The sequence below is a fragment of the Lepus europaeus genome, chromosome 15 (assembly GCF_033115175.1).
Source record: "Lepus europaeus isolate LE1 chromosome 15, mLepTim1.pri, whole genome shotgun sequence".
NCBI lineage: Eukaryota > Metazoa > Chordata > Mammalia > Lagomorpha > Leporidae > Lepus > Lepus europaeus.
This window is the reverse complement of record NC_084841.1, coordinates 42658267-42686190: the sequence shown is the minus strand read 5'-3', so window position 1 is coordinate 42686190 and position 27924 is coordinate 42658267. Positions and strand designations below refer to the sequence as shown.

General features: G+C 40.3%; 1 protein-coding gene across 1 annotated transcript in view; it reads right to left on the bottom strand.

Moving 5' to 3' along the window:
* Window positions 1-27924, bottom strand: part of MTREX (Mtr4 exosome RNA helicase) — a 111460-nt gene that overhangs the window by 30262 nt on the left and 53274 nt on the right. The window contains exons 16-19 of the mRNA XM_062211916.1: window positions 24166-24316; window positions 18735-18907; window positions 17028-17096; window positions 11729-11857 (exon numbers count right to left, since the gene is read on the bottom strand). Of these exons, the coding sequence (XP_062067900.1) occupies window positions 11729-11857; window positions 17028-17096; window positions 18735-18907; window positions 24166-24316 (522 nt within the window). The remainder of the gene's footprint in view (window positions 1-11728; window positions 11858-17027; window positions 17097-18734; window positions 18908-24165; window positions 24317-27924) is intronic.

The following is a 27924-nucleotide window of genomic DNA, read 5'->3' as shown; positions in this document are numbered from 1 at the left end:
TATTAGCAGGGAGCTGGATCAGAAGTAGAGCAAGCCAGTTCATGAACTGGGGTCCATATGGGATGCCTGCAACACAGATGGCTGCTTTAACTGCTACGCCACAAAACCACCCCAGTTATCTAACCATTTAAAGCTTCAGTTTCCTCACTAATAATAAGGGAATAAAACTGTATCCATTTTACTGAACTTTGAGAAATATATGAGGCAGTGCATGTAAAATATTTAAATTAGTGCAAGCAATACTTTGTAAGTTATTTACTACTAAAAATGGTCAACAAAGGTTAGCAAGTCTGCATATAATGCTGCTAAAATGGCAGAGCTAGGGGGGCAGATATAGTGGCTAAGCTGCTACCCAGGACACCAACATCCCATCTCAAAGCTGGTTTGAGTCTTGGCTACTCTGCTTCAGATCTACCTTCGCATGAACGTGACTGGGAGGAAGTGCATTGATAACTCAAGCACTTTGGTCCCTGTGACTCTTCTGGGAGACAAAGAGGGAGGCCCTGGCTCCTGGCTTCAGCATTGTCCAGCTCTGTCTGTTGTGGGCATTTGGGAAATGAGCCAGTAGATGAAAAATCAAATAAATAAAATGGAAGAGCCCATATCCTCAAATATATTAGTAAGTACCACAGAGAGAGACAGGATAACTGCACAGAGAATGCGCTATTCATAGATGCTATGGTTTGGATCTAGTTTGAGTGTGTTCCCTTGGGTTCAAGTGTTGGGATCTCTATCCTCAGTAAAATGTTCTTTTGCTCTAGCTTGTGTTCCTTCCATGCCATTCACCATGAGGTTCTCTCCAGAGGTGCCAGCCGATGTCAGCATGATGTCCTTTAATCTCCAGAACTGTGAGCTAAGCAAACTTCTTTTAGCTATAAAGTTATCCAGCAGAAGGTATTGGTGTTTCTAGATCTTTCTGTTTTTAATGCCAGAAATCTAGATTTCAAATATCTGATTTTTAAAATTTGACAACTAATTTACATTTTTGCTATTTTCAAGCCTTTAAAAAAATCAGCTTTTTCCCCCTACACAGCAACGTTACCAGCCAACTTTCTATCTTAAAAATACTGAATACCAATACTATTCATTAAATTTCCTCAAATACACTTTTCTCTTTCTAATTACATTTTGGGGAATGTTTACTTTTCTTCTGCTTTACCTTTTTTTTTTTTTTCTCTTAAATTATTTATTTACTCAAAGGCAATGAGGAGGAGAGAAGAGCAGAGGGAGGGAGGTATGTTCTACCTACTGGTTCACTTCCGAAATGGCCTCAAAGGCTGGGGTTGGGCCAAGCTGAAGCCAAGAGCCAGGAACTCCATCTGGGTCTCCCATGGGGGTGCAAGGGCCTAAACTTAGGTCATCTTCCTCTGCTTTCCAGGCACATAAGCAGGGAGCTGGACTGGAAGTGGAGCAGCCAGGACTTGAACAGGTACCTATTTGGGAGGCCAGCATCCCAGGTAGCACCCCATCTCCGGCCCCCATTTTTTAAAAAGATTTATGTTAAGATTAATACTTGAAAGGCAGTTACAAAGACAGAGAGAGACTGACTCTTCTCAACCATTTTAAATTAAATATGTTCCGTTACAAATAAATACATGTATCTTTCAAGAACATCTCCTTTAAAATTACAATTATTACACTTTTCAATCTAGCCAGGAATCATATTACACTTAGTATCTTAATCACAACTCTATTTATTCTTCTTTAAGAATAATCCCTCATGTTTTGCTGTATAGGTATTAACATTTTCATGTAATTTCAAATTTTCAGAAAAACTGCAAGAATAGGATTAAAAACCTCCTGCATTTCTCCATTCTAATTTATCAACTATCTAGATTTTGCCCAGTTGCTTTACTATTCTTCCTCCCTCAACATGCACAGTATAAGTATTTAAAAGGGGGGAAATTCTAGTCCAAATTAAGATATCATCTACTTTCCCAGTAATGTTTTATATCATATTCCTTCCTCTCTCACCAGTCCATGGATCCAAACTACGATCATGCCTTGACTTTGGCTGTCATTTCTTTATTCTCTTTTAACTTACAATAGTTCATTAGTTTTTCTGTGTTGAAGACCTTGACATTTTAATACTATACGTTATTTTGTAAAATTATTCTCAATTTGGGTTTGTCTAATCATGAGGTTCATCAGGTTATACTTTTTTTTTTTTTTTAAATTTTTGACAGGCAGAGTGGACACAGAGAGAGAGAGAGAAAGAGAGAAAGGTCTTCCTTTGCTGTTGGTTCACCCTCCAGTGGCTGCTGTGGCCGGCGCACCATGCCGATCCGAAGGCAGGAGCCAGGTGCTTCTCCTGGTCTCCCATGGGGTGCAGGGTCCAAGCACTTGGGCCATCCTCCACTGCACTCCCTGGCCATAGCAGAGAGCTGGCCTGGAAGAGGGACAACTAGGACAGAATCCAGCGCCCCGACCGGGACTAGAACCTGGTGTGCCGGTGCCGCTAGGCAGAGGATTAGCCTGTTGAGCCACGGCGCCGGCTCAGGTTATACATTTTTAGCAGAAGTTCCTGTTTTGTTCCTCTCAGTCCAAAAATCAAAATTATTAAAGACACTAATTTTGATTACTTGATTAAGGTGGTATCTTGCTATAATTCTCTACTATAAAGTTACTATTTTACCAGTTATAAATAGCACAAAATTTGTGGGAGCAGCATAATATAGGCCAAATGCTTGGGCCCCTGCACCCACGTGGGAGACCTGGATGAAGCTCCTGGCTTTGGCCTGGACCAGCCCCAGCCGTTGTGGCCCCTTGAGGAGTAAACTAGTGATGAAAGATTCTTTCTCTCTCTCTCTCTTTCCTTTTAATTCTGCCTTTCAAATAAAACAAATATTTAAAAAAATAAAAGTGGCAGAAAAATCAGACATTTACTTGGCTTTAGAGAGCAACAATATGTTTTATGTACTTACAGGTGAATTCCATATGCACAGTATGACAATTTCCATCAAAATAGAATAAAACTATTCTGTGAAGACTGATTCAGAAGGAAGACAGAAACTGTCCAATTTCTAGGGTTGTACCCTATAATAAACTCCCACAAATGGTCAACTATCACATTAATTACAGGAAAGAGACTACATAAGCTGACCTAAAAATGTCTCTTTAAGTACGGAAAACAGAGATCCTAGGACTTCCCTATTAGAAATACGAGGTTTTATAAATGAGAGGTTAAAACATAGATTTGCACAGGTAGCTTATTCAGCTTTCTAAACTGAATTACTTTTAGAAAAGTGACTTAGAATTCAGGCTCATCATGATACAAACTTGATCTACAAGTCCAAATAACTATGTGCAATTGTCAGAAATTGCTAAAATAGCAGGGAGGATTTTTTTTTTTTTTTTTTGGACAGGCAGAGTGGACAGTAGAGGGAGACAGAGAGAAAGGTCTTCCTTTTTGCCGTTGGTTCACCCTCCAATGGCTGCCGCGGTAGGCGCGCTGCGGCTGGCGCACCGCGCTGATCCGATGGCAGGAGCCAGGTGCTTCTCCTGGTCTCCCATGGGGTGCAGGGCCCAAGCACTTGGGCCATCCTCCACTGCACTCCCTGGCCACAGCAGAGAGCTGGCCTGGAAGAGGGGCAACCGGGACAGGATCGGTGCCCCGACCGGGACTAGAACCCGGTGTGCCGGCGCCGCAAGGCGGAGGATTAGCCTAGTGAGCCGCGGCGCCGGCTGCAGGGAGGATTTTTATCCTTTGAACTTTTGGATCTTTTCAAGTTTGTCATGATTCAATCTCTCTCTAAACAAGCAAGCAGATAATAGGAGTCTTCAAAAATTTCATGGAAATGCCCATTAAGAAAAAACTATGCCTAGGGTTCAAAGCACTTTTGTGCAGTGGGTAAGATGCTGCTTGGGACACCTGCATCCCATACTGAAGTGCCTGGGTTCATGTCTTGGCTCTGCTCTCCATTGAAGCTTCCTGCTAATGCAGATCCAGGGAGGCAGCACGTGATGGCTGGAGTAGGTGGGTTTCTGATACTCAAGTGGGAGACCTGGATTGAGTTCCTGGCTAATGGCTTCAGCCTGGCACAGCCCTGACTGTTTGGGACATTTAGGAAGTAAACCAGCAGATGAGAAATTGCTTTCTCTGCCTTTCAAATAGATAAAATAAATACTCAGAGTGCTTTTGCACCAGAATAGATTTATCTTTTGATTCCATTTTTCCATGAACTTTTTAAAGTATCCTAATTTTAAGAAGTCAAGAGTTTTATGTCAATATATTCTAAATGAATTTCAAGGAATATTATTTCATTAAATCAAGACTGCTACTTAAAATACAATGTGGCACAGCAGGTTAGAGCCCTGGCCTGTACTGCCAGAATCCCATATGGGTGCCAGTTTGAGTCCCAGCTGCTCCATGTCCGACCCAGCTCTCTGCTATGGCCTGGGAAAGCAGTAGAAAATGGCCAAGTTCTTGGGCCCCTGCACCCGTGTGCAAGTCCCGGAAGGAGCTCCTTGCTCCAGATCAGCTCTGCTCTGGCCACTGTGGTCATTTGGGGAGGGAACTAGCATGTGGAAGATCTTTTTTTTTTTTTTTAAGATTTATTTATTTATTGAAAGTCAGAGTTACACAGAGAGAGGAGAGGCAGAGAGAGAAAAAGAGAAAGAGAGAGAGAACCATCCGATGATGGTTCACTCCCCAATTGGCTGCAATGGCTGGAGCTGTGCTGATCTGAAGCCAGGGGCAAGGAGCTTCCTCCAGGTCTCCCATGCAGGTGCATGGGCCCAACGACTTGGGCCATATTCTACTGCTTTCCCAGGCCATAGCAGAGAGCTGGATGGGAAGTGGAGCAGTCATGTCTCGAACCAGTGCACATACGGGATGCTGGTGCTTCAGGCCAGGGCGTTAACCCGCTGTGCCACAGCCCCTACAATAAATCTTTAAAAAACAAAACAACACAAAAAAATGCAAGTTGGCCGGTGCCATGGCTCACCTGGTTAATCCTCCACCTGCATCGCTGGCACCCTGTGTTCTAGTCCCGGTTGGGGCACCGGGTACTAGTCCTGGTTGCTCCTCTTCCAGTCCAGCTCTCTGCTGTGGCCCGGGAGGGCAGTGGAGGATGGCCCAAGTGCTTGGGTCCCTGCACCCGCATGGGAGACAGGGAGGAAGTACCTGGCTCCTGGCTTTGGACTGGCGCAGCACCGACCGTGGCGGCCATTAGGGGAGTGGAGCAACCGAAGGAAGATCTTTCTCTCTGTCTCTCTCTCACTGTTTATAACTCTCTCTCTGTCTCTCTCACTGTCTAACTCTGCCTGGCAAAAAAAAAAAAAAAAAAAGTGCAAGTTATCTTTTTAACCAACTGAATTTTATCCCAATTCTATAAATTAATCAAGGTCTGCAGTATTCTAAGGAGTATCTTTAAAGCAAAATGGCAGAGAGTTGGCAGTATGGGTGGGAGGGTGGGCATGGTGGGAAGAATCACCATGTTCCTAAAGTTGTAATTATGAAGTGTATGAAGTTTGTAACTGCAAAGCTGTATAGTTCTGCACACATTCCTACAGAGTTGCTTCTAAGGGTACAGTTTAAACACTTGCCACGGGACCCCCAAGTCCCCTTAAGCTGGGAGGTAAAAATACCATGTTTAGTGTTAAAGTGATCATATGGATTGGATTAAGTGTCTGGTAATAATAAATAGATGGAATTAAAGGAGGGATTGCTCCAAAATGGGAAGCAGTCCACACAACACTCATAGAATGACAATCACTTTAAACAGCACTCTAACCTCAGAATCAGCCCTTAAGGCATTCTGGTCTGGCTGAAAAGCCCACAAGAGCATTTCAGGCATGGAAAGTCAAGATACTGTGGCAGAAAGTGACCTACATGAAGGACCTCTTTGGGTGAGACCCCAGTGGAAAGAAGTGGTCATCAAAGAAGGAGGTACTTTTTTCTGAAAGGAGGAAAGAACTTCCACGTTGCTTATGGCCTTGTCTAAATACTGATGGAGTCTGTGGATTCAAAAGGCTTCCATACACTAGGCAGCTCATGTGAAGAGCCTCAGGTAATCACTGATGTCATACATAAGTGTGTTAATTGTTAAATTAACAAGAGGAGTCACTGTGCACTAACTTCCCATTCAGGACCTCTGTCCTCAAAGAGTTGTATTATTTTATGTCTAAGTGCTTGCAAAAAGTCTGTCATTCTTGGGTGCTTCTTTAAAGTCAATTAAATTTCTTTAAAAAAAAAAAAAGTGAAATTAACTTCAAGATATAAATGACTTTGAACAGCCCGTCTTGACTGTTGAGGAAGAGGTTTTTTTCCATGCAAACTGTTGAATTCTTTACCTAGTATAGAGTTGGTCTTCTGTGTATAAAGTTAAACAAAATTGGATCTTACTGGAGAATGGGACTGGGAATGGAGAGGGAGGAGGATGAGGGGTATGAGTGTGGGTAGGAGGGCAGACATGGTGGGAAGAATCATTATATTCCTAAAGTTGTACTGATGAGATGCATCAAGTTTGTATTCCTTAAATAAAAGGTTTCTTGGGGGCGGGGGTGGGGGAGCAAAATGGCTGACTTTCAGCAAATATAGGAAGCTTTATGCCATTTTAAACTTACTGTACTACTCTCATCTGTATAATGCCAAAGTAATTTGAAAATCAACAGCCTACAAGCACAGTGGAATCCAGTCTGGCAGTCAGAAAGAATAAGGTCAGAACTACTCAAAGTCCCATTTCCAGAGAACTGTCACTATTTCACTTTTAGGTGGTTCTCTGTAAGGCTACAATCACAAGGCTGTCTTTACTGGGCATGATTCAAATTCTGCCCAACGCAAACAATCTTATCCCTGGGTGTGTTTGCCAAAAAGAAAATAGTAAGAGGCAATTTTTTAACATCATGGCTGAATAAGGTGGTGAATGATGGCAGCTGAGGCAAATAACAGATTAACACCAAAAAGCTTAAAAGGAAAAGCTGGAGATTACAATGTCCTCTGAGGGGTTTGAAAAGTTCTTACACATTTCTAGTGACCTAGAAAGCTGATAGGGCTGTGTGAATGTTCAAGAAAGGTGTGAAAAAGTCCTAAGCTCTTACCTCTGACCAAACATGAGATCACACCTACAAGAAGTGAAGTTATATTGTTAACAATCTAGCTGACTACTGAAGCCCTGCTAGAATATATACAAATAGAGCCCCTAAGCATAGACTAGAGAACTTAATGATTGTAGGAACTTAAAGTCTGTACAATTATTAGCTGACTATTTAACTAAGAGGAGACCTCAGTGGCCACACATTATGAAGAAACAGAGACATAACAATTACTACAGAAAAATAAAATCACTCAACAAATAAAATAACTACAAATAAACCTCAAGAATACTACATTACTTTAAATACACAGTTTTGAGGGCTGGTGCTATGGCACAGTGGGTTAAAGACCCAGCCTGCAGTGCTGGCATCCCAGATGAGTGCTGGTTCAACTCCCGGTAGCTTCACTTCGGATCCAGCTCCCTGCTAATGCACCTGGGAAAGCAACAGAGGATGGCCTAAGTCCTTGGGCCCCTATACCTACGAGTGAGACCCAGAAGAAACTCCTGGCTCCTGGCTTTGGATACATTCACCTCCGGCCATTGCACCCATTTGGGTAGTAAACCAGTAGATAGAAGACAGACCTCTCTCTCTCTATCTCTTTTAAATAAATAAAATAAATCTTTAAAAAATAAACAAACAGTTTTCAATAAGCAATATGAGACATAAAGAAACAAAGTATGACCTACGTGCCCACACACACAAAAAGGCATTTAACAGAAACCATCCCTGAGGATGCAGAGATGTTAAGACTTAACAAAGGAGCTGGGTGTTGCGGCACAGCATTAGGGTAAGCTGCCACTTATGATGCTGGCATCCATATGGGGTACCAATTAAAGTCCCCACTGCTCCACTGTGGATTCAGATCTCAGCTAATGTATCTAGGAAGGCAGTGGATGATGGCCCAAGTGCTTGGGCCCCTGTCACCCATGTGGGGAGACCTGAATGGAGTTCCAGCATCCTGGCTTTTGGACTAGCCCAGCCCTGGCCTTGAGGCCATTTGAGTAGTGAACCAAGGGATGGAAGATCTCTGTCTTTCCTTTTCATTCTAAGTCTGCCTTTCAAATAAATAAGTAAATAAATCTTTTTTTTTTTAAATATAAAGATTTTAAGTCAGTTATACTCTCAACATAAACTTCAAAAGTGTCAAAACCACTAAATCTTGTTCCATCACAATTATTTGCATCATGATCCTGAAGCACCATAGTGTATATTTGTGATCTATAATCTTCTACTTGATGATATATTTTTATAGGTGTGTTTTTTCTTTTACAGATTTATTTATTGAAAAGCAGACAGCGAATCTTCCATCTGCTGGTTCACTTCCAGAGTGGGTATAATAGGCAAGTCTGGGTCACATCAAAGCCAAAAGATGGGAATTCAATCCTGGTCTTCCACAGTGTCCTAAGTCCTTAAGCCATCTTCTATTATTGCCTTCACAGACATATCAGCAGGAAGCTGGATTGGAAGCTGCTCAGCCAGGACTTGAACTGTCACTCTGATATGGGATGCCAGAATCACAACCTGCAGTGTAATTCACTATGGCACAACAGCAGCCCTTTATTTTATTTTTAAAAAGATTTATGGGGGCCAGTGCTGTGGCATAGTGGGTAGGGCTGCCTCATGCAGTGCTGGCACCCTCATATGGGCACCGATTCAAGTTCCAGCTGCTCCACTTCTGATCCAGCTCTCTGCCATGGCCTGGGAAGGCAGTGGAGGATGGCCCAAGTGCTTGGGCCCCTGCACCTACCTGGGAAATCCGGAGGAAACTCCTCGCTCTTGGCTTTGGATTGGTGCGGCTCCAGCTGTTGTGGCCATTTTGGGGAGTGAACCAGAAGATGGAAGACCCCTCTCTCTGCCTCTGCCTCTCTGTTACTCTGCCTTTCAAGTTAATTAATTAATTAATTTAAAAATATTTATTTATTTGAAAGGCAGATAAACAGAGAGAGAAATGGAGAAACTTTTATAGGTATTTTATCTAATGCTGAATGATTCTAGGGTGCTTCTTGCCTACAGAAATAAAACATAAATCACTTATCCAGACCTGCAATTAGATTCCTCACTCCCTGACACTGTTGGAATCTCATTTAACTGTAAGAAACTGGCTGTGATAAGGGGCAGTGGTCAGAAACATCTGAATCAATAGTGACAAAACTGCAAGCAATCTTCAGAACACGCTGTCTAAACTGTTCAACAATGCAGTTCAGAGCTAGATGTTCACAAACACTCAGCCTTTTCAAGAAAAATAACTTAACATTTGTCTTACCAGTAAAATGAGAAGTCACTTTAGAATGTCTTACCCAAAGGATGATGAAAAGCTAAATCTGGCATTATACGCACACTCAGTGAGAAAGGGGAAAGATGATAACAGAAAACCCACTTCCATCTTATATCTCATGCAATGCAATTCTGGTTCTAACCTTCTGAAAATAGTGGACATGATTACTGCATTTTAGAAGGAAGGACTGTTTACTATATAAACTATTTATTTCTTCAAGATAATCTACAAAAATCAAACACATACTTTGTTTAAGGGACAGTCTTCTTCCCTGCTTTAGTTTGTCTGTAATTCAACCACACAGAACAGAACAACTTAGAGTTCATTCTAGAGAGGAGTGTTCCATGCTCTGTACATGTTGCTTCCTTTACTAAGAATGCAATTCTTCTTTATCTGAAGAAGTTCTTGTGAACCTACAAGTCTGTTCAAATTCCATTCCTTGCTTTATAAAGGCTTTTTTTTTTTTTTTTTTTTTTTTTTACTAATTCTCTGCCCCAGGCAATTACAGGATACATCTTTGATGCTCACCCTCTTCTTTCAAGAAGCACAAAATGCTTCCCTAATAAGCTGTAATCACCTTTATGTCATAAATCATACTCACATATAAAATTCGAGTTAACACATCCCACTCTTAATTCTTTCACCGCATACACTGAAATAAATGCAATAAAAAGTACTCCAGAAGGAGAGGAAAGATCCCATTTGCCCAGGATTCAGCAAAGGCTTCCCTGGAGAGGTTGTTTATTGAACTGATCCAAATTATGATTATTAAGGAATGCAAAGCTTCTCAGTATCATTAAGTAAAACAGGTATAGTAGTTAGGCTTAATAAAACTTGGACCTAGAACAAACAGCAAATATGTTTTACTTAAAATACAATGCCAGTAAGTTAGTCAGGGCTGCTCAGATCTTTTTTTTTTTGGAAAACAGCCTACACTTTGAGGGTGAAGGAATGCCATAATTTATTATCAAAGTCTGCCATGAGAAAGAAAAAATAGATATGCACCACATACTGAACCTTCAAAAAGCTCATGCTCATGGAAAATGTTATTTTGAAAAAAACATGAATTGACTTCACCAAAATTTTGATCTGAAATAACAAAAACTTATCTTGGGACTGGTGTTAGGGCACCAGAGGCTGCCATCCAAAATAAGCACCAGTTCAAATTCCACTTCTGATCCAGTCCCCTGCTAATATGCCTGGTAAAAAGTAGAAGGCAGCCCAAGTACATGGGCCCTGGGCACCATATGGGAGATGGAACAGAATTCTTGGCTCCTGGCTTTGACCTGTCTCCGCCTGCCAGTTATAACATTTGGGGAGTGAATCAATGTTTGGAAGATCTCTCTCTCCCTCTGTCTTGCCTCTCTCTTTAACTCTGCCTTTCAAATAAAATAAATGAGTCTTAAAAAAGACATGGGGCTGATTTGTGTCCCAGCTGCTCTAGATCCAGCTCCCTGCTAATGGCCTGGGAAAAGCCGTGGAAGATGCCCCAAGTTCTGGGGTCCCTGCTACCCATGTGGGACACCCAGGTGAAGCTTCTGGCTCTTTTGGCCTGGCTCAGAACCAGCTGCTGCAGCCATCTGGGGAGTGAACCAGTGGATAGAAGATCTACTCGTTCAAATAAATAAATCCTTAAACACACACACACCCCCACACATACACACCCCCAGAGAAACTTAATCATTCATTCCATTCTCCACAAACTTTTTGAAGTACGATCATAGCTGCTATTCCAAGTTGCAATGACGTCAAAGCATGCTTTGGGTACAATGAATATATGACAAATTTCAGGAGTTTTAGCCTCGTTCATATGAAGCAGTCAATCAGTAAAGTGTTAGGAAAAAAGTCACACAGGTTTCTATTGATGGTAGGAATGGAGAACAAGCTATCAGATTGACAGAGACTAAATGCTAGATAGCATTCAGAATTATAAAAACAATTTAAACAGATATTTAGAATCTTTGCAGTCAAGATTTTAGGACAATTATTTTATTTGTACCGAAATTGAAGACATTCAAAAATATGAATAACCTCAGGTAGCAAGTCAAATGCTTTACATTCAATTAAAAGTGTACATAAATTAAATGACTTTAAGGAAACTTAGGTAGGAATTTTCATTATCACAACAATGCTTATATAATTTCTTTATGGGGATGAAATAAACAACATGGATGTAGTCTAACTAGAACCATTCAGTCACAAATAATAATGTAAAATTAACTTCATGGAAGCTTTCTTCATTTCACTTCACCACTATTTATCTCGTCATAATTCAATCAAAAAGAAAGAAAACTACACGGAAAACTTTTAAGTTAGGAATCATGAGAGTAAGGTAATTATCACACTTGACAATTCTAGTGATCATAAATACTTTTAAAAATATCTGAAATCTGAAGAAGAAATTAAAGTACAAACCTGCATCTCTCCTTTCTCATCAGGTTTTGCTGGTTTTGCTGCCTCAGTAGCTGAATTTTTCAAACTCTCTTTGCTACACCGCAGAAGTACTTCTACTACATATAAAGGATCCAATTCACCAGAATTAGGCTGGAAAACACAAGATAATAGAAGTTCACCACTTCTTTTATTTTATTAAAGATTTATTTTATTTATTTGAAAGGCAGATTAGAAAGAGAGAAGACAGAGAGTTCTTCCATCTTTTGGTTTATTCCCTAGATGGAAACAATGACTGGGGCTGGGCCGGGCCAAAGCTAGGAGACAGCAATTTCATCCAGGTCTCCTATGTGGGTGCAGGAGTCCAACCATTTGCGCCACTTCCACTGCTTTCCCAGGTGCATCAGCAGGGAGCTGAATGGGAAGTGGAGCAGCCGGGACTTGAATCATCGTCCATATGGGATGCTGGCATTTCCAGTGTGGCTTTACCTGCTATGCCACAGCACCAGCACCAGTTCACTACTTCTTAAAAACAGGCTCAGGAATTTTAAGTTCCATGTGTAACAGGGACTTTTTCTCGGTATTTAGCCATTACCACTGACATACATTGCAGTAAATATTTTTACATATATATTTTTTAGTTTATAAAAGATGGCTGTCTCTCAGCATCCTTCAACACATTTCACAAGAACACTGGTAAAGGCAATTATAGAAGAATAAATGAATACCATTTTCTTAATTGATGACAAAATTTATAAGATAGTATGTTTATATTACATTTCCATAAAGTTGTACCATATCGAAATATTTCTGGCAAAACACAAAGGAGGAGGGGAAAAACAAAATGTATGGAATAAAGCAGTAACTCCAGATGATTACCCAAATCCACAGGAATAAACAGAGAACAAGAACTGACAAATTAGAAAACTGATATAACACTATACCTGATTTCTTTTGTAAGCTTCTTTAAAACTCATAAAATTATGTAAAGTAGTAATTATAACAATATACTATTGGATTTATGTTTGTGGCCATTTGGGAAGTGAAATAGCAGATGGAAGATCTGTCTCTTCCTTTCTTTGTCTCTCTCTCTGCCTTTCAAATAAATAAGTAAAGAAATCTTTAAAAAAAATCTAATTGTATGCAATGTACACAAGACATACCTTAAATTTACTAATACAAAAAAGTTGAAAGTAAAAAGGACAGGAAAAGGCACATCAACCCAAGAGCAATCAAAAGAATGTTGAAGTGGCTACACTAATATCAGATAAAATATACTTTAATAGCACAAAAGCATATGAAATAAAAACCAGTAGAAATGAAGGCATACAGAGACAACACAACAGTAATAGTTAAGAGACTACAGTATTCCACATTCAACATGGATAAAACAACTGGACAGAAGTATTTGCAAGGAAAGAAACAGGAGACTTGAACACTTTAAACCAACTAAACTTAGAAAGCTACAGAACATTCCACCCAAGTGGCAGAAAACACATTTTTTCTCAACTGTAAATGGAACATTCTACAGGATGGACCACATCTCAAGCCAATAAACAAACTTACAATTCAAAATGACTGACATAATAATGAGTATATTCATGACAAAATGAAAATAAGAAATCTAGACCAACAAATTTGGGAAATTCACAAATATATGAAAATTAGCACACATCTAATAGCCAATGAAACAAAGGAAAAAATCAAAAGGGAAATTAGAAAATACTCTGAGCTGAATGAAAATAACATAATGTACTAAACTTAAGTCGTTTGTTAAAGCATCTGTAAAAGGAAAACTGTACTATAGCTATAAATGCTATAATACAAAAGAAGAGCCACTGCAAATTAATAACCTAATTTTCCACCTTAAGTTAATGAAAAAAGAACAGCAAACTAAAAGAAGATGCGGTGGAGGGACAGGTATTTAACATAGGGCTAGGACACTAGCGTCCTGCAACAGAATGCTGAGGCTCTGGCTCATGATCCTAGGCTCCTGCCAATGCAGACGGAGGGAAAAAACGGTGATGGCTCTTCTGGCTGGGTTCCTGCCACCCACATGGGAAACCTAAATTGAGTTACTAGCTCCTGGCTTAGGTATCCTGGGTCAGCAAATGAAAAGTTGTTAGAAACAGGAAAATAGAGGGAAAAAATTAGTAAACCAAAAGCTGATTGAGATCAACAAAACTGGCAAACCTTTAATGAGATGAAGAATTTAAATTATGAGAAATAAAAGAGGGCCCATTATTAGTGACCACACAGAAATAAAAAGGATTACAAAGCAAGATTGTGAATAATTTTACTGTATATCAGTAAATTAAGTAACTGAGAAGAAATAGGTAATTCTCAAACAGATACAAATCATCAAAACTAACTGAAGGAGAAACAGACAATCTGAATAGGCCATATTAGCAAGAGACTGGCACAATAATCCAAAAACTAACCAAAGAATAGCATAGGCCTAGGTGGCTTCATTGCCATATATTTAATTTATCAAAAACTCCTTTGAAAAACAGAAGAGGAAGAGAACACTTCTAAATTATTTCATGAGATTAGCATTATTACCCTGAAACTGAACCTAGACAAACACTGTAAGACAATTCGTGTTTGCAAGAATCCTAAACACAATGAAAAATGAATCTAGGTCCCCCCAAATAAATCAAGAATACACAATGACAAATGGGACTTAGTTTCAGAATGCAAAAAGTTTCCCAAATAAAAATGATTTTTTAAAATAAAAGATTTATTAATTTATTTGAAAGCCAGAGTTACAGAGAGGGAGAGTCAGAGGGGTATCTTCCATCCTCTGGTTCATTTCCCAAATGGCTCCGACAGCCAGGGCTCAGCCAGACTAAAGCCAGGAACTAAGAATTTCATCTTAGAAGCCAGTGTGGAAGACAAAGACTGAGTATCTTGCTCCTGACTTCAGCCAGTTCCAGCCCTGGCCATTGCAGGCATTTGGGAAGATGTAAGATTGCTGTCCCCCTGCATTTCAAATAAATAATAAACTAAAAATTATAAAAAAAGGAAGGACTGTCTTACAAAGAGTGGATGGATGAGGACGAAGTTGGCCTCTTATCTTAACAGGCAAAAAATTAATTCAAAATGGATCAGAGACCTAAATATAAGAGCTAAAACTAGAGGCTGGCACTGTGGCATAGTGGGCTAGGCCTCCACCTACAGCACTGGCATCCCATATGGGTGCGAGTTTGAGTCCCGGCTGCTCCTTTTCCGATCCAGCTCTCCGGGATGGCCTGGGAAAGCAGTAGAAGATGGTCCAAGTGCTTGGGCCCCTGCACCCATGTGGGAGACCCATTAGAAGCTCCAGGCTCCTGGTTTTGGATTAGGCCAGCTGCAGTCTTTGTAGCAACTTGTGAAGTGAACCAGTAGATGGACAACCTTTCTCTCGTCTCTCCTGCTCTCTGTCTGTAACTCAATTTCTCAAATAAATAAATAAATCTTAAAAAAAAAAAACACTAAAATTATAAAATTCTTAGAAGAAACAGAGAGATAAATCTTCATGACTTTGATAGTGACACTGCTTTCTAAATTAAGACACCAGAAACACCAAAAATGAAAAGTCAGATTTCATCAAATTCAAGAAAGAGAAAACTTTCCAAATCGAAGAAATATGAGGGTATGAGTCAAACTATCCCTATTTGCAGATGACATGATTCCATATCTAGGGGATTCAAAAAAATCCACTAAGAGGCTATTAGAACTCATAAAAGTTTAATTAAGTGGCAGAATACAAAATTAACACTCAAAAATCAATAGCATTTGTAAACAGACAATGCCATGTTTGAGAAAGAACTTCTAAGATCAATACAACTCACAAAAACTACCAAGAGGTGAAAGATCTCTACAATGAAAATTACAAAACATTAAAGAAATAGAAGAAGCCACACAAACATGGAAAAATGTTTGTGGATTGGAAGAATAAATATCAAATTGTCCATATTGTGGAAAGCAATTTACACATTCAATGTGATCCCAATCAAAATACCAACAACATTCTTCTGAGACCTTGAAAAAAAATGCTAAAATTCATAAGCAAACACAACAGACCTCAAATAACTAAAACAATCTTAAACACAAAGGCCGGCGGCGCAGCAGCTCACTTGGCTAATCCCCGGCCCGCGGCGCCAGCATCCGGGGTTTTAGTCCCGGTTGGGGCTCCGGATTCTGTCCCGGTTGCTTCTCTTCCAGTCCAGTTCTCTGCTGTGGCCCAGGAAGGCAGCCGAGGATGGCCCAAGTGCTTGGGACCTGCACCCACATGGAAGACCAGGAGGAAGCACCTGGCTTCTGGCTTCAGATCGGCGCAGTGCGCCGACCACAGCACACCAGCCGTGGCGGCCATTTGGTGAGTGAACCAATGGAAGGAAGACCTTTCTCTCTGTCTCTCTCCCTGTCTAACTCTGCCTGTCAAACAAACAAACAAAAAAAAAAACAAAACAAAAAAAACAAAGCCATAGGCATCACAATACCAGATTTCAAGACATACAACAGGATGGTTATAATCAAAACAGCCTGGTACTGGATAAAAAATAAATGTGTAGATCAATGGAACAGACAGAAACTCCAGACATCAATCCATACATCTACAACCAACTTATCTTTGACAAAAAAGCTAAAAACTAATCCCTGGAGTAAGGACAGTTCAACAAATGGTCCTGGGAAAACTGAAGCAAGACCCCACTTTACACCTTACACAAAAATCCACTCGAAATCGATCAAACCTAAACCTACAACCCAACCATCAAATAATTAGAGAACATTGGGGAAACTCTGCAAAACATTAGCACAGGCAAAGACTTCTTAGTAAAGACCCCAGAGCACAATCAAAACCAAATTGAAAGATCGATTAAACAAGCTGAGAAGTTTCTCTACTGCAAAAGAACCACTCAGCAAAGTGAAGAGGCAACTGACAAAATGGGAGCAAACATTTGCAAACTATGAAACTGATAAAGGATTAATAAACAAAATCTATAAAGAGCCCAAGAAATTCAACAACAACAAAACAAACAATCCAGTTAAGAAATGGACCAAGGACTTCAACACCCAGTTTTCAAAAAGAAAATTCAAATGGCCAACAGAACTTGAAAAAATGCTCAGGATCACTAACCATCAGGGAAATGCAAATCAAAGCCACCATGAGGTTTCACCTCACCCCAATTAGAATGGTTTTCATATACAAATCAACAATCAACAAATGATGGCCAGAATGTGAGGAAAAAGGTACCCTAATCCATTGTAGGTGGGAACAGAAACTGGTCTGGAAAATATACACACAAACAATATTGCTTTAAGTAAGGACAAAGTTTACCTTAACATTTGATTTTTTTGAAAAATTCACCACTACTCCCCAGCCAAAGTCATCGCCTTCATTTTTTACCTGTAAGAAAAGTAAAGCATATAAACAAGATATCCAAAAGACAATGAGTGTTAGCTTTCCATCACACTTTATAGGCTAATAAGGACTTTCATTTTCCTGATAAAAATATTTTAAAAGATCACTCCTAAATTTAAAGACAAAAATCCCACAGGAATAAATCAATATCAAATTTCACAGATTCCTATGACAGCAATCAATTGGCAAACAGATGCTAAAATTATACAGTATATTTGTTCTGAAAACATTCAAAGTCTTTTATATCTAACGAATTCATCATAGCTTAAAACCACCATTTTTTTCTTAAGATTTATTTGGGGGCTGGTGCTGTGGTGTAGTAGGTCAATCCTGCACCCTACAGTGCCAGCATCCACATATGGGCGCCAGTTCAACTCCCAGCTGCTCACTCCCGATCCAGCTCCCTGCTAATGTGCCTAGGAAAGCAGCAGAAGATGATCTAAGTTCTTGGGCCCCTGCACTCATGTGGCAGAACCAGAAGAGGCTCCTGGCTCCAGATCAGCCCAACTTCAGCCCTTCTGACCATTTGGGGAGTGAACCAGTGATGGAAGATCTGTCTCTCTCTGTCTTTAACTGCCAGAGGCAGAGTTTGCTCCACAAATGGCTGCAATGGCCAAACCTGGGTCGATCCAAAGCCATGTGCCAGAAGCTTCTTCCAGGTCTCCCATGTTGGTTAAAACTGCATTTTTTTTTTTTTTTTTTTTTTTGGACAGGCAGAGTTAGACAGTGAGAGAGAGAGAGACAGAGAGAAAGGTCTTCCTTCCATTGGTTCATCCCCCAAATGGCCGCCATGACCAGTGCACTGCGCTGATCTGAAGCCAGGAGCCAGGTGCTTCCTCGGGTCTTCCACGCGGCTGCAGGGCCCAAGCACTTGGGCCATCCTCCACTGCCTTCCCGGGCCACAGCAGAGAACTGGACTGGAAGAGGAGCAACCCGGACAGAATCCGGCGCCCCAACCAGGACTAGAACCCGGGGTGCCGGCGCCGCAGGTGGAGGATTAGCCTAGTGAGCCGTGGCACCAGCCTAAAACTGCCTTATTTTTACATAGCATTTCATAACTCAAAATATTTTGTTACATTAATTCCAAACAGATATACTTCAACTTATAATCCTCAAATGAAAACCAGGGGTGATAAAAGGCAATCATACAATCCCCTAAACTAGTGCCATGGAAAACATAATGAATATAAACTACTACAGAAGGTTAAGAAAAAAATCAGAATCTGTATCCAAAATATATTCAAAGATTAAAATATCTTATGAAGAAATAATAGCAAGGGATGGCACTATGGTGTAGTGGGTAAAGCTGCCGCCTGTGTTAACAGCATCCAGTGTGGGCACCGGTTCGAGCCCGGCTGCTCTTCTTCTGATCCAGTTCTCTGTTATGGCCTCAGAAAGCAGTAGAAGATGGTCCATGTGCTTGGGCCCCTGTATGCATGTGGGAGACCTGGAGGAAGCTCCTGGCTTCAAATCAGCTCAGCTCTAGCTGTTGTGGCCATTTGGGGAGTGGGCCAGCAACAGATGGAAGACCTCTCTCTCTCTCTGCCTCTCTATAACTCTGCCTTTCAAATAAATAAATAAATCTTTAAAAAGAAAAAAGAAACAAAAGAAATAATGGCATACCTTTACCAAACGACCTGGTTGTAGAAATGGTAAACAATATTTTGGTTTATGAATATATTCTTCAATTTCTTTACCCAGCTTGGCAAGCTGCTGTCTAATCTTATAATAGATGACAACACTTTCTTCATTGGGTATTACTATTTTATTATACTGTTCTTCTGAGTTCTTTACCTCTGCAAACAAAATAAGATTTCAAAACATTACACATTTTACATAAATTATATGCAAGACAAATATATTTTTTTCTATTACATCTCTAGGAGGGAAAAAGTTTTCAAAGATTACAATAGAAGTTCAGAAGAAAATCTCCAAAGATGACTATCAGGAAAGTTGTCTAGTTTCCTTTCTCCATTAAATGTTACCTTTTTGGTCTCTTCCTATAGCTCTGCAAGTCAAGTAAATCAAATTGTGTCTGAACTGACAACCTAGTTAGTTCATTCTCTATGGATTGGAAGGGTAAACAGGGTGGCTGGGCCTTGACCAGGTCAGAGCTGGGAATTCAATTCAGATCTCCCAAGTGGGTAGAAGCCCAACTACTTCAGCCATCACATGTTGCCTCTCAGGGTCTGTGTTAGCAGGAAGCTGAAGTCAGGAGCTATAGCTGGGTATCAAACTCAGGCACTAAAATTTGGGACACAGGTATCCTAACTGATGTCTTAATCACTAGGCCAAATATCTGTTCCTAAAATCATCTTTTAATTTAATTCCATGAACTTTTCAAAGTACACTCAATTTTTCCTTTATACACATACCCATGATAATATTTAATTTATAAATGAGCCACAATAAGAAATAACAATGACAATAAAATAGAACAAAATCAATCTGCAACAGAAGCTAGATGACACTTTAAAAAAGCACTCTATGGCTTCTCTTTGGCATATCTAAATTGCTAGCATCACTATTCTTGTACTTTAGAGCTGTTATTAGGTAAAATAGGGAATCCTTGAATATAAGCACTATGATGACAATCAATCTGGTAACCAAGTGACTAAGTGAGTAATGGATGGGTTGGCAAATAGCATGTACAGAAGTGATACCCTGGACAAAGAGATGATCCCCGTCCCAGGCTGGATGAAACAGGCATGGAAAAGAGTAAGATGGCTTGAGATTTCATCATGCTACTTAGAATGGTGTATAGATTATGAATTTTTCATTCAATATTTTTTATCATAATTGGTCACGGGTAACTGAAAGTATGGATAAGGCGTTGTACCACAATCAGACAGTAGAGGAACTTCGGTATAAGTGGTTTAACTGCAGTGCAAAAGACAAGACCCATGGGCACTTCTATAGGAGAGTCCCGGTATTTTAAGAAATATCATCTAAGATACCCATAAACTCTTAAGACAAACTGCAATCAATTTCTTCCTTTTGAGGGGTAAAAGGGGTGATGATTACAAAGATACATGTATATTACGTAACATGAAACAGATCTGTAAGTATGGGGAAACAACTGTCACTCCCAAAACTGAGTACATTTCCCAACAGACTTAAATGCAAGTTGCTTTACTGATCTAGGCAATACTAACAGTAATTACAGGAAGCAATTACTACATATTTAAAATAAGTTATCTCATTTAGTTCTTATAGACTGGATGAATTGGATATTTTCCCAATTTCATAAAAGAATAAACTAAGAGTTAGTATTGTTTCAAACCTATGTCTAACTCCACAGATAGTGTTATTAATCATGGCATCACCTATTTATAAAACTGCATAAAAAGATTAAAATTAAGTCTTTTCCTTTGCAGAAATGAAGTCCCAGAAGTTTTACTCTTAAGGCTCACTGAAAAATCTACTGCAGATTCAGTAAATCAAAACAGAAAACATCTCATGTACGCAAACCATGCAGCTTTGTTATAATACAGCATGGTATTGTAAAACAAAGATTAATGCTAGGCTTCCAAGGATAATAATCTACATTTTAATGTTGTTATATTTAAGGTTGTAAAAACAATACCAGGTCTCTTGAAAAGGTTCTAGTAGTATCAATAATAAAAGGAAGTATTATCCCTCCAAATTTCACAATGCTAGAAAAACAGGTCTTGCTCCTTTCAAAACAGAGGTAGAGACATGTAGGAATAATTCAACTGCAAGAAGATACAAGCATATGGAAGCAACAGCAGGAAACAGAGATTATGTTGCCTGTAATCTTTTTAAAAAGCAAGTCAGAACTATACTGGAAAACAAAAAACTGAGGTTTGAGGAGAGAGAGGATACAGATGGAGAAAAGGAGATAATGTTGAAGTTTTTGGGATGGGAGCAGAGTCTTGGTCAAAGCCATATCATAAACAATCTGAGCCCAGCTAAAAGTGAGAAAAGGACTTTAAATAAGAAAATACCTCCCTCTGTCTCCCATAGCACCTGGAATATTTCCTATGTAAGTACAAAGTAATAATATAAGCTTAAAAATTAATACAAGCTTTAAAATTGTCAGAATACATAAAGAGAAAAATAAAACAACAGAACAAAAACAAAGGTAGGTGCATCAATATGCGACTCTGCTTTCTCCTGCTTATTCAGTCTCCAAACCAGTCTAACTGCTGGGTATGTGTGTATGTGTAATCCTACTCATGCATGATTGAGTGCTAACTGACAAAGAGGAGTATTTTAAAGACTAATTCTTTTAATTATTAAACTAGCTTGTAACCATATACCTGCTTCAATGTTGGCATCTGAAATTTCTATGATATGAGGTAGAATTAATTATTTTCTTTCTTTAGTACTAATCAGTCTTCAATACCTTCTTAATTCAAATCCCCCCCAAAATTCATTTTGTTTGTTATTATACAATCCTTGGTAGGAGAAGGAGAGATTTATAGATCCTTTAAAAACACAGTTCTCAGGCCCCGCTTTGTGGTGAAGCAAGTTAAGCCGCCACATGTGATGCTCATTCTCATATGAGCATGGGTTTGAGTCCCAACTGTTCGACCTCCCAATCCAGCTGCCTGCTAATGCACCTAAGAAAGCAACTGAAGACGCTCACAGTACCTAGGACCTGCCGCTCATGTGGGAGACGTGGATGGAGTTCCTGGCTCCTGGTTTTGGCCTGCAACAGCCCTTGCCATTGGGGACATTTGGGGAGTGAATCAGTGAATGGAAGATCTCTCTCTATGTAACTCTGCCTTTCAAAAAAAAAAAAAAAAAAAAAGTCTAGTTCTCCAAGATAGACTCATACTTTCCTATCTCTTCTCTAAGACCACAGTTTATCAACTAGGCACAAATGGCATTAAGCACTTTTATAAGAAAATAATAAAATATGATTTGAAATTCTACATTTGCCACTGATTTTAAAAGGCACATTTAAAAAATTCAACAACTGTGTAAATTTAAGTAAATGTTAGTCTTGAAACTAACCAGTCTCTCACGGTCTTTCTTTAAAATTAGTGTTAAGTTACTACATCTATTCTTGTCACCTATTTAAAAAAAATGATTGCAGCTGGTGTCCTGGTTTAGCAGGTGGAGCTGCTGCCTGATTTGCAGGCAGCCTATATATGCACTGGTTCAAGTCCTGCCTGCTCTACTTCTGATCCAGCTCCCTGCTAAATGCCAGGGAAAAGCAGTGGGAGATGGCCCAAGTTCTTGAGTTCCTGCTACCAACGTTGGAGACTTGGGTGAAGCTCCTGACTCAGCCCTGGCTGTTGGGACCATCTGGGATGTAAACCAGCAGATGAAGATCTCTTACTCTATAACTCCTTCAAATAAATAAATAAATTTAATTGAAAAAAAGTATCAATCATGCTTTAATAAAAACAGCCCTGCTTAGTCGCAGTTTAAGCTTCAAATATGAATTCTGCTACTATTTCAAACATGTAATCTTAAGATACTGACTTTAACTTCTTTGTGCCCTTATATTTTTGACAGAGAGAGACTTAACTTGCTTAGACCATCTCAGCCTTTTTCATTCCTCTAAGTGATGGAAGACCTCTCTCTCTCTGCCTCTCCTTCTCTCTCCATGTAACTCTGACTTTCAAATAAATAAATAAATCTTTAAAAAAGAAAATACAAACTGGAAATTCTTAAAAAGTTGGACTCAAATCCAATGAAAGCATTATACTACCTTAATCATACGTAACTTCATGCTATAACAGCCTTTTCCACTAAGAAACAGCGAAAGGTAAGACTAATATACATAAAGCTAGTGCTGTGGTATAGCAGGCTAAGCCTCTGCCTGCAGTACTGGCATTCCATGCGGGCACCGGTTTGTGTTCCAGCTGCTTCTTTTTCGACCCAGCTCTCTGCTTATGGCCTGTGAAAGCACTGGAGGATGGCCCAAGTGATTGGGCCTCTGCACCCACGTGGGAGACCCAGAAGAAGCTCCTGGCTCCGGATGGGCCCAGCTCTGGCTGTTGTGGCCATTTGTGGAGTGAACCAGTGATGGAAGACCTCTCTCTCTACCTCTCTCTCTCCTTCTTTCTGTAATTCTACCTATCAAATAAATAAATAAATAAGACTAATACACACAAGCCTCATACAGGTCAAATTTTAATATACTAGGTTTGGGGCCCCACACTGCGGCATAGTGGATAAAGCCTCCACACTGGCAGTGCCGGCATCCCATTTGGGCACTGGTTCGAGTCTCGGCTGCTTAATTTCTGATCCAGCTCTCTGCTGCGGCTTGGGAAAATAGAAGGTGGTCCAAATCCTTGGGCCCCTGCACCCACATGGGAGATCCAGAAGAAACTCCTGGCTCCTGGCTTCAGATTCGCACAGCTCTGGTTGTTGCGCCCAATTGGGGAGTGAACCAGCAGACAAAAGACATCTCTCTCTCTGCGTAACTATTTCAAATAAATGAATAAATCTTTTTTTTTTTTTTTACAGGCAGAGTGGACAGTGAGAGATTCACCCTCCAATGGCCACCACGGCCGGCGCATCATGCTGATCCTAAGCCAGGAGCCAGGTGCTTCTCCTGGTCTGCCATGTGGGTGCAGGGCCCAAGCACTTGGGCCATCCTCCACTGCACTCCCGGGCCATAGCAGAGAGCTGGCCTGGAAGAGGGGCAACTGCGACAGAATCCGGTGCCCCGACCGGGACTAGAACCTGGTGTGCCGGCGCCGCAAGGCGGAGGATTAGCCTATTGAGCCGTGGCGCCGGCCATGAATAAATCTTAAAAAAAAAAAAAAAAAACACTAGGTTTTTATGTTATAGTAAACATATAAACTCAGGTACATGAGTTATCATGTGATATTTATGTCTAAAATAATAGTAAGTTTGAAGCAATTATAGAAAAGTGTCCTTCCAGAGTTTTATTACCTTCACTTTGAAATGTCCAGTCACAATGACCTGAATACAGTTCTGTATTCCTCAATGCAAGGGGCAAAATTTGGCATACAAGAAAAAAACAATGACCAAAGCAGCCAATAATGCAGTCAATTTTCTATTTAGTCTCCTAGTAAAATAAGTTCTGTTATGGTAACTTTATACTTACTCTCTACCACTCCTGGAATTGCCCTATAATGCTGAAACTGGTAGAAGGATTTTTCCAGCATGTACTCTGGATTAATTTCTTCCACACGCAGTAAGTTCAAAACCATGTTGTAGGTCAAATGGAAAGCACTATTTAAAGGATCAGCCGAGCCCTAAGAAAGAAAAAATGTCAAATTTGTTGGTCTTTCAAATAAATTTACAAATATTTTTAACCTGCTATGATATTTAGTCTTTATGTATGAATTCTTTCTTTTAGTTGACCAATACAAAATGATAAAATACTTGATCTTTAAGTGAAGGGGAACACAAATCACTAGTATAACAGTAGTTAAAATAGCTTGCCAAGCACCTCTTCTGCTTCCAAGCATATGAGAGGATTACTTTTCTGTCTCAATCCCACCATCTACCCGAGCGGGTAAGACCAATTAAGTGGAGAGAAGTGACATGTCACTTCCTAGTTGTGACATCCTATTTTTCCTTTCAAAAGTGATTAATAATGTTCAGGACGGTGGCTGCTCTATCAGGTCAGATTCCTAAGCAATAACGATGAACAGGGCTGGCGCCGTGGCTTAACAGGCTATTCCTCTGCCTTGCGGCGCCGGCACACCAGGTTCTAGTCCCGGTTGGGGCGCCGATCCTGTCCCGGTTGCCCCTCTTTCAGGCCAGCTCTCTGCTATGGCCCGGGAAGGCAGTGGAGGATGGCCCAAGTCCTTGGGCCCTGCACCTGCATGGGAGACCAGGAGAAGCACCTGGCTCCTGGCTTTGGGTCAGCACGATGCGCCGGCTGCAGCGGCCATTGGAGGGTGAACCAACGGCAAAAAGGAAGACCTTTCTCTCTGTCTCTCTCTCTCACTATCCGCTCTGCCTGTCAAAAAAAAAAAAAAAAAAAAAAAAAAAAACCAAACAAACAAACAAAAACGATGAACAGAAGTAAAAGAACCAAACCTTTAACTTACTGAGATTTAAGTTTTTTAATATACAACCTAGCCTGTTATGATAAGAGTACAAAAATTTATTTCAGAATGATGCTCAGATTAAAATGAGTATCTTGAAATTCTCAGCTCCTTGTGATGATCTAAAACTGCTATTAAATTTTCCCAAATTTAAAGACCACTCTTTTAAAAGATATATTTATTTATTTGAAAGAGTTACAGAGAGGGAGCGAGAGACCAAGAGAGAGAAATCTTCCACCTATGGTTTACTCCCCAAGTGAACAGCAGCCAGGGCTCAGGCAGGAGAAGCCAGGAGCCTTATGAAGGTTTCCCAGGTGGGTGGCTGGGATCTGCATACTTGGGCCATCTTCTGCTGCTTTTCCCAGGCCATTAGCAGGAAACTAGATTGGAAGTTAAGCAGCTGGGACTCCATCGCGGTAGTCAACATGGGATGCTCGTGATGCCACAATGCTGGCCCCTATGGACTACTCTTTAGCTATACTTTGAAAATTCCCAAGGCCGGTGCAATGGCACAGCGGGTAAAGCCACCGCCTGCAGTGTCAGCATCCCATATGGGCACCAGTTCAGATCTCGGCTACTCCACTTCCAATCCAGCTCTCTGCTATCTTCTACTGCTTTGCCCAAGTCCTTGGGCCCCTGCACCCAAGTGGGAGACCGGAAGAAGCTCCTGGCTCCTGGCTCCTGGCTTCGGATCAGTGTAGCTCCAGCCATTGCAGCTAACTGGGGAGTGAACCAGTGGATGGATGACCTCTCTCTCTGCCTCTCCTCTCTCTGTGTAACTCTTTCAAATAAATAAATAAATAAATAAATCATTAAAAAAAAAAAAAAAGAAAATTCTCTTTTGTCCTTTTAACTGTGGCTACAACCAAAGGAAAATGACTAGATATTATATTTCTTTGCAAAAATACATGTTATTCTAGAATAGTGTGACCCAAACTCACAATGAAGTTTGTATACAAAATACTTCTTTGACATTGAAACTTTTCTTTCAGCAATGTTTCATCAGAGGTTCTTTTCTTAATGCAAATATTCTGCTAAGTATGAAAATTGTTACATATTTGGAATGACCAAACTCTTGGAGGAAGCATGGGAAATGTTTATAAGTGAAGCACCACTACATAAAGAACACATTTATAAATAGGAAAGGAAGATACACAAATAATCTAAGAGTACTCAGAGGATCGTAAATTGAGATCCACAGACTAAACATATAAAATTCAGAATTTTTAATGTATGCAGGTTAAGATTTTGTGAGGAAAGGAACAGAGCTTTCACCTGAGTCTCAGATGAAGATACTCTCACTTAAAGAGCTACCTGCTTTAAGAGGGACACTCAGTTTCTAAAACCTTGATTTGTTCAACTTGCCTTTAAAATAGCACCAAGAGAGGTGAAGTTGTTAGTATGAAAACCAGATTCTTGTAGAACAGAGAAATAATTCTGCCAACAGGCCAAGCCTTTAATTTTCTACTATCCTCCGTTTCTATTATTATTTCCTTCAAGAAAGCTGGGTCTTCAATATACCAAATGTTTGTTTCCACCCAAAAACTGCACCCCTTTAATTCCAGTTGCTGTGCAATGCACCTTTTTAAATCTTCTGTCACCTGAAACTCAACACCATATTTAGACATTCTATCCACATTAAACTAGGATACTTTCAACTCACAGCTGTTACACTAGTATACTTAAAAATAGCACTCTCTTTTACTCACGGAATCCTAACTTGGATAATAAATAATATGGTTATACTATCTAAAATAAAATCTCTCTTGCTCTTCCTTGTTCTTGAGGAACTTTCACTCTCCCACAGGTTAGTGAATCACTCATTTGAAGTCCCAATTTGAGTTGTTTCTTTCTTATGCTTTATCCCTTCCTTTCAATCAGTTAATACACCTTAGATTAGTTCTTATGGGGCTGGCGCTGTGGCGCAGTGGGTTAATGTCCTGGCCTGACGCACCAGCATCCCATATGGATTCTGGTTTGAGACCTGCTGCTCCATTTCCTTTCCAGCTCCCTGCTATGGCCTGGGAAAGCAGTAGAAGATGGCCCAAGTCCCTGGGCCCCTGCACCCACATGGGAGACCTAGAATAAGCTCCTGGCTCCTGGCTTTGGATCGGTGCAGCTCTGTCGCAGCCAATTAGGGAGTGAACCACCAGATGGAAGACCTCTTTCTCTCTCCACCTCTCCTTCCATCTCTGTGTAACTCTTTTTTTTTTTTTTTTTTTTTTTTTTAAGATTTATTTATTTGAAAGTCTCCCATGCGGATGCAGAGGTCCAAGGACTTGGGCCATCTTCCACTGCCTTCCCAGGCCATAGCAGAGAGCTGGATTGGAAGAGGAGCAGCCGGGACTAGGGAATAGAATCGGCACCCATATGGGATGCTGGCGCCTCAGGCCAGGATGTTAACCAACTGCTCCACAGCGCTGGCCCTGTAACTCTTTCAAATAAATAAATCTTAAAAAAAATAAATAAATAAAAATAAAAAATTAGTTCTTCTGTTTCTTTACCAATACCACCGCTCTACTTCAAAGATTCATCAAACCATATTAAGGTCACTTTATTCAACATCCTAACTGTTCTGCTTTCAATTTTTCTTTCCAATTTATCTAGTTTTCTTTTTTTTTTTTTGACAGGCAGAGTTAGACAGAGAGAGAGAGACGGAGAGAAAGGTCTTCCTTCCATTGGTTCATCCCCAAATGGTCACTACGGTTGGTGCGCTGCATCGATCCGAAGGCAGGAGCCAGGTGCTTCCTCCTGGTCTCCCATGAGGGTGCAGGGCCCAAGCACTTGGGCCATCCTCCACTGCCTTC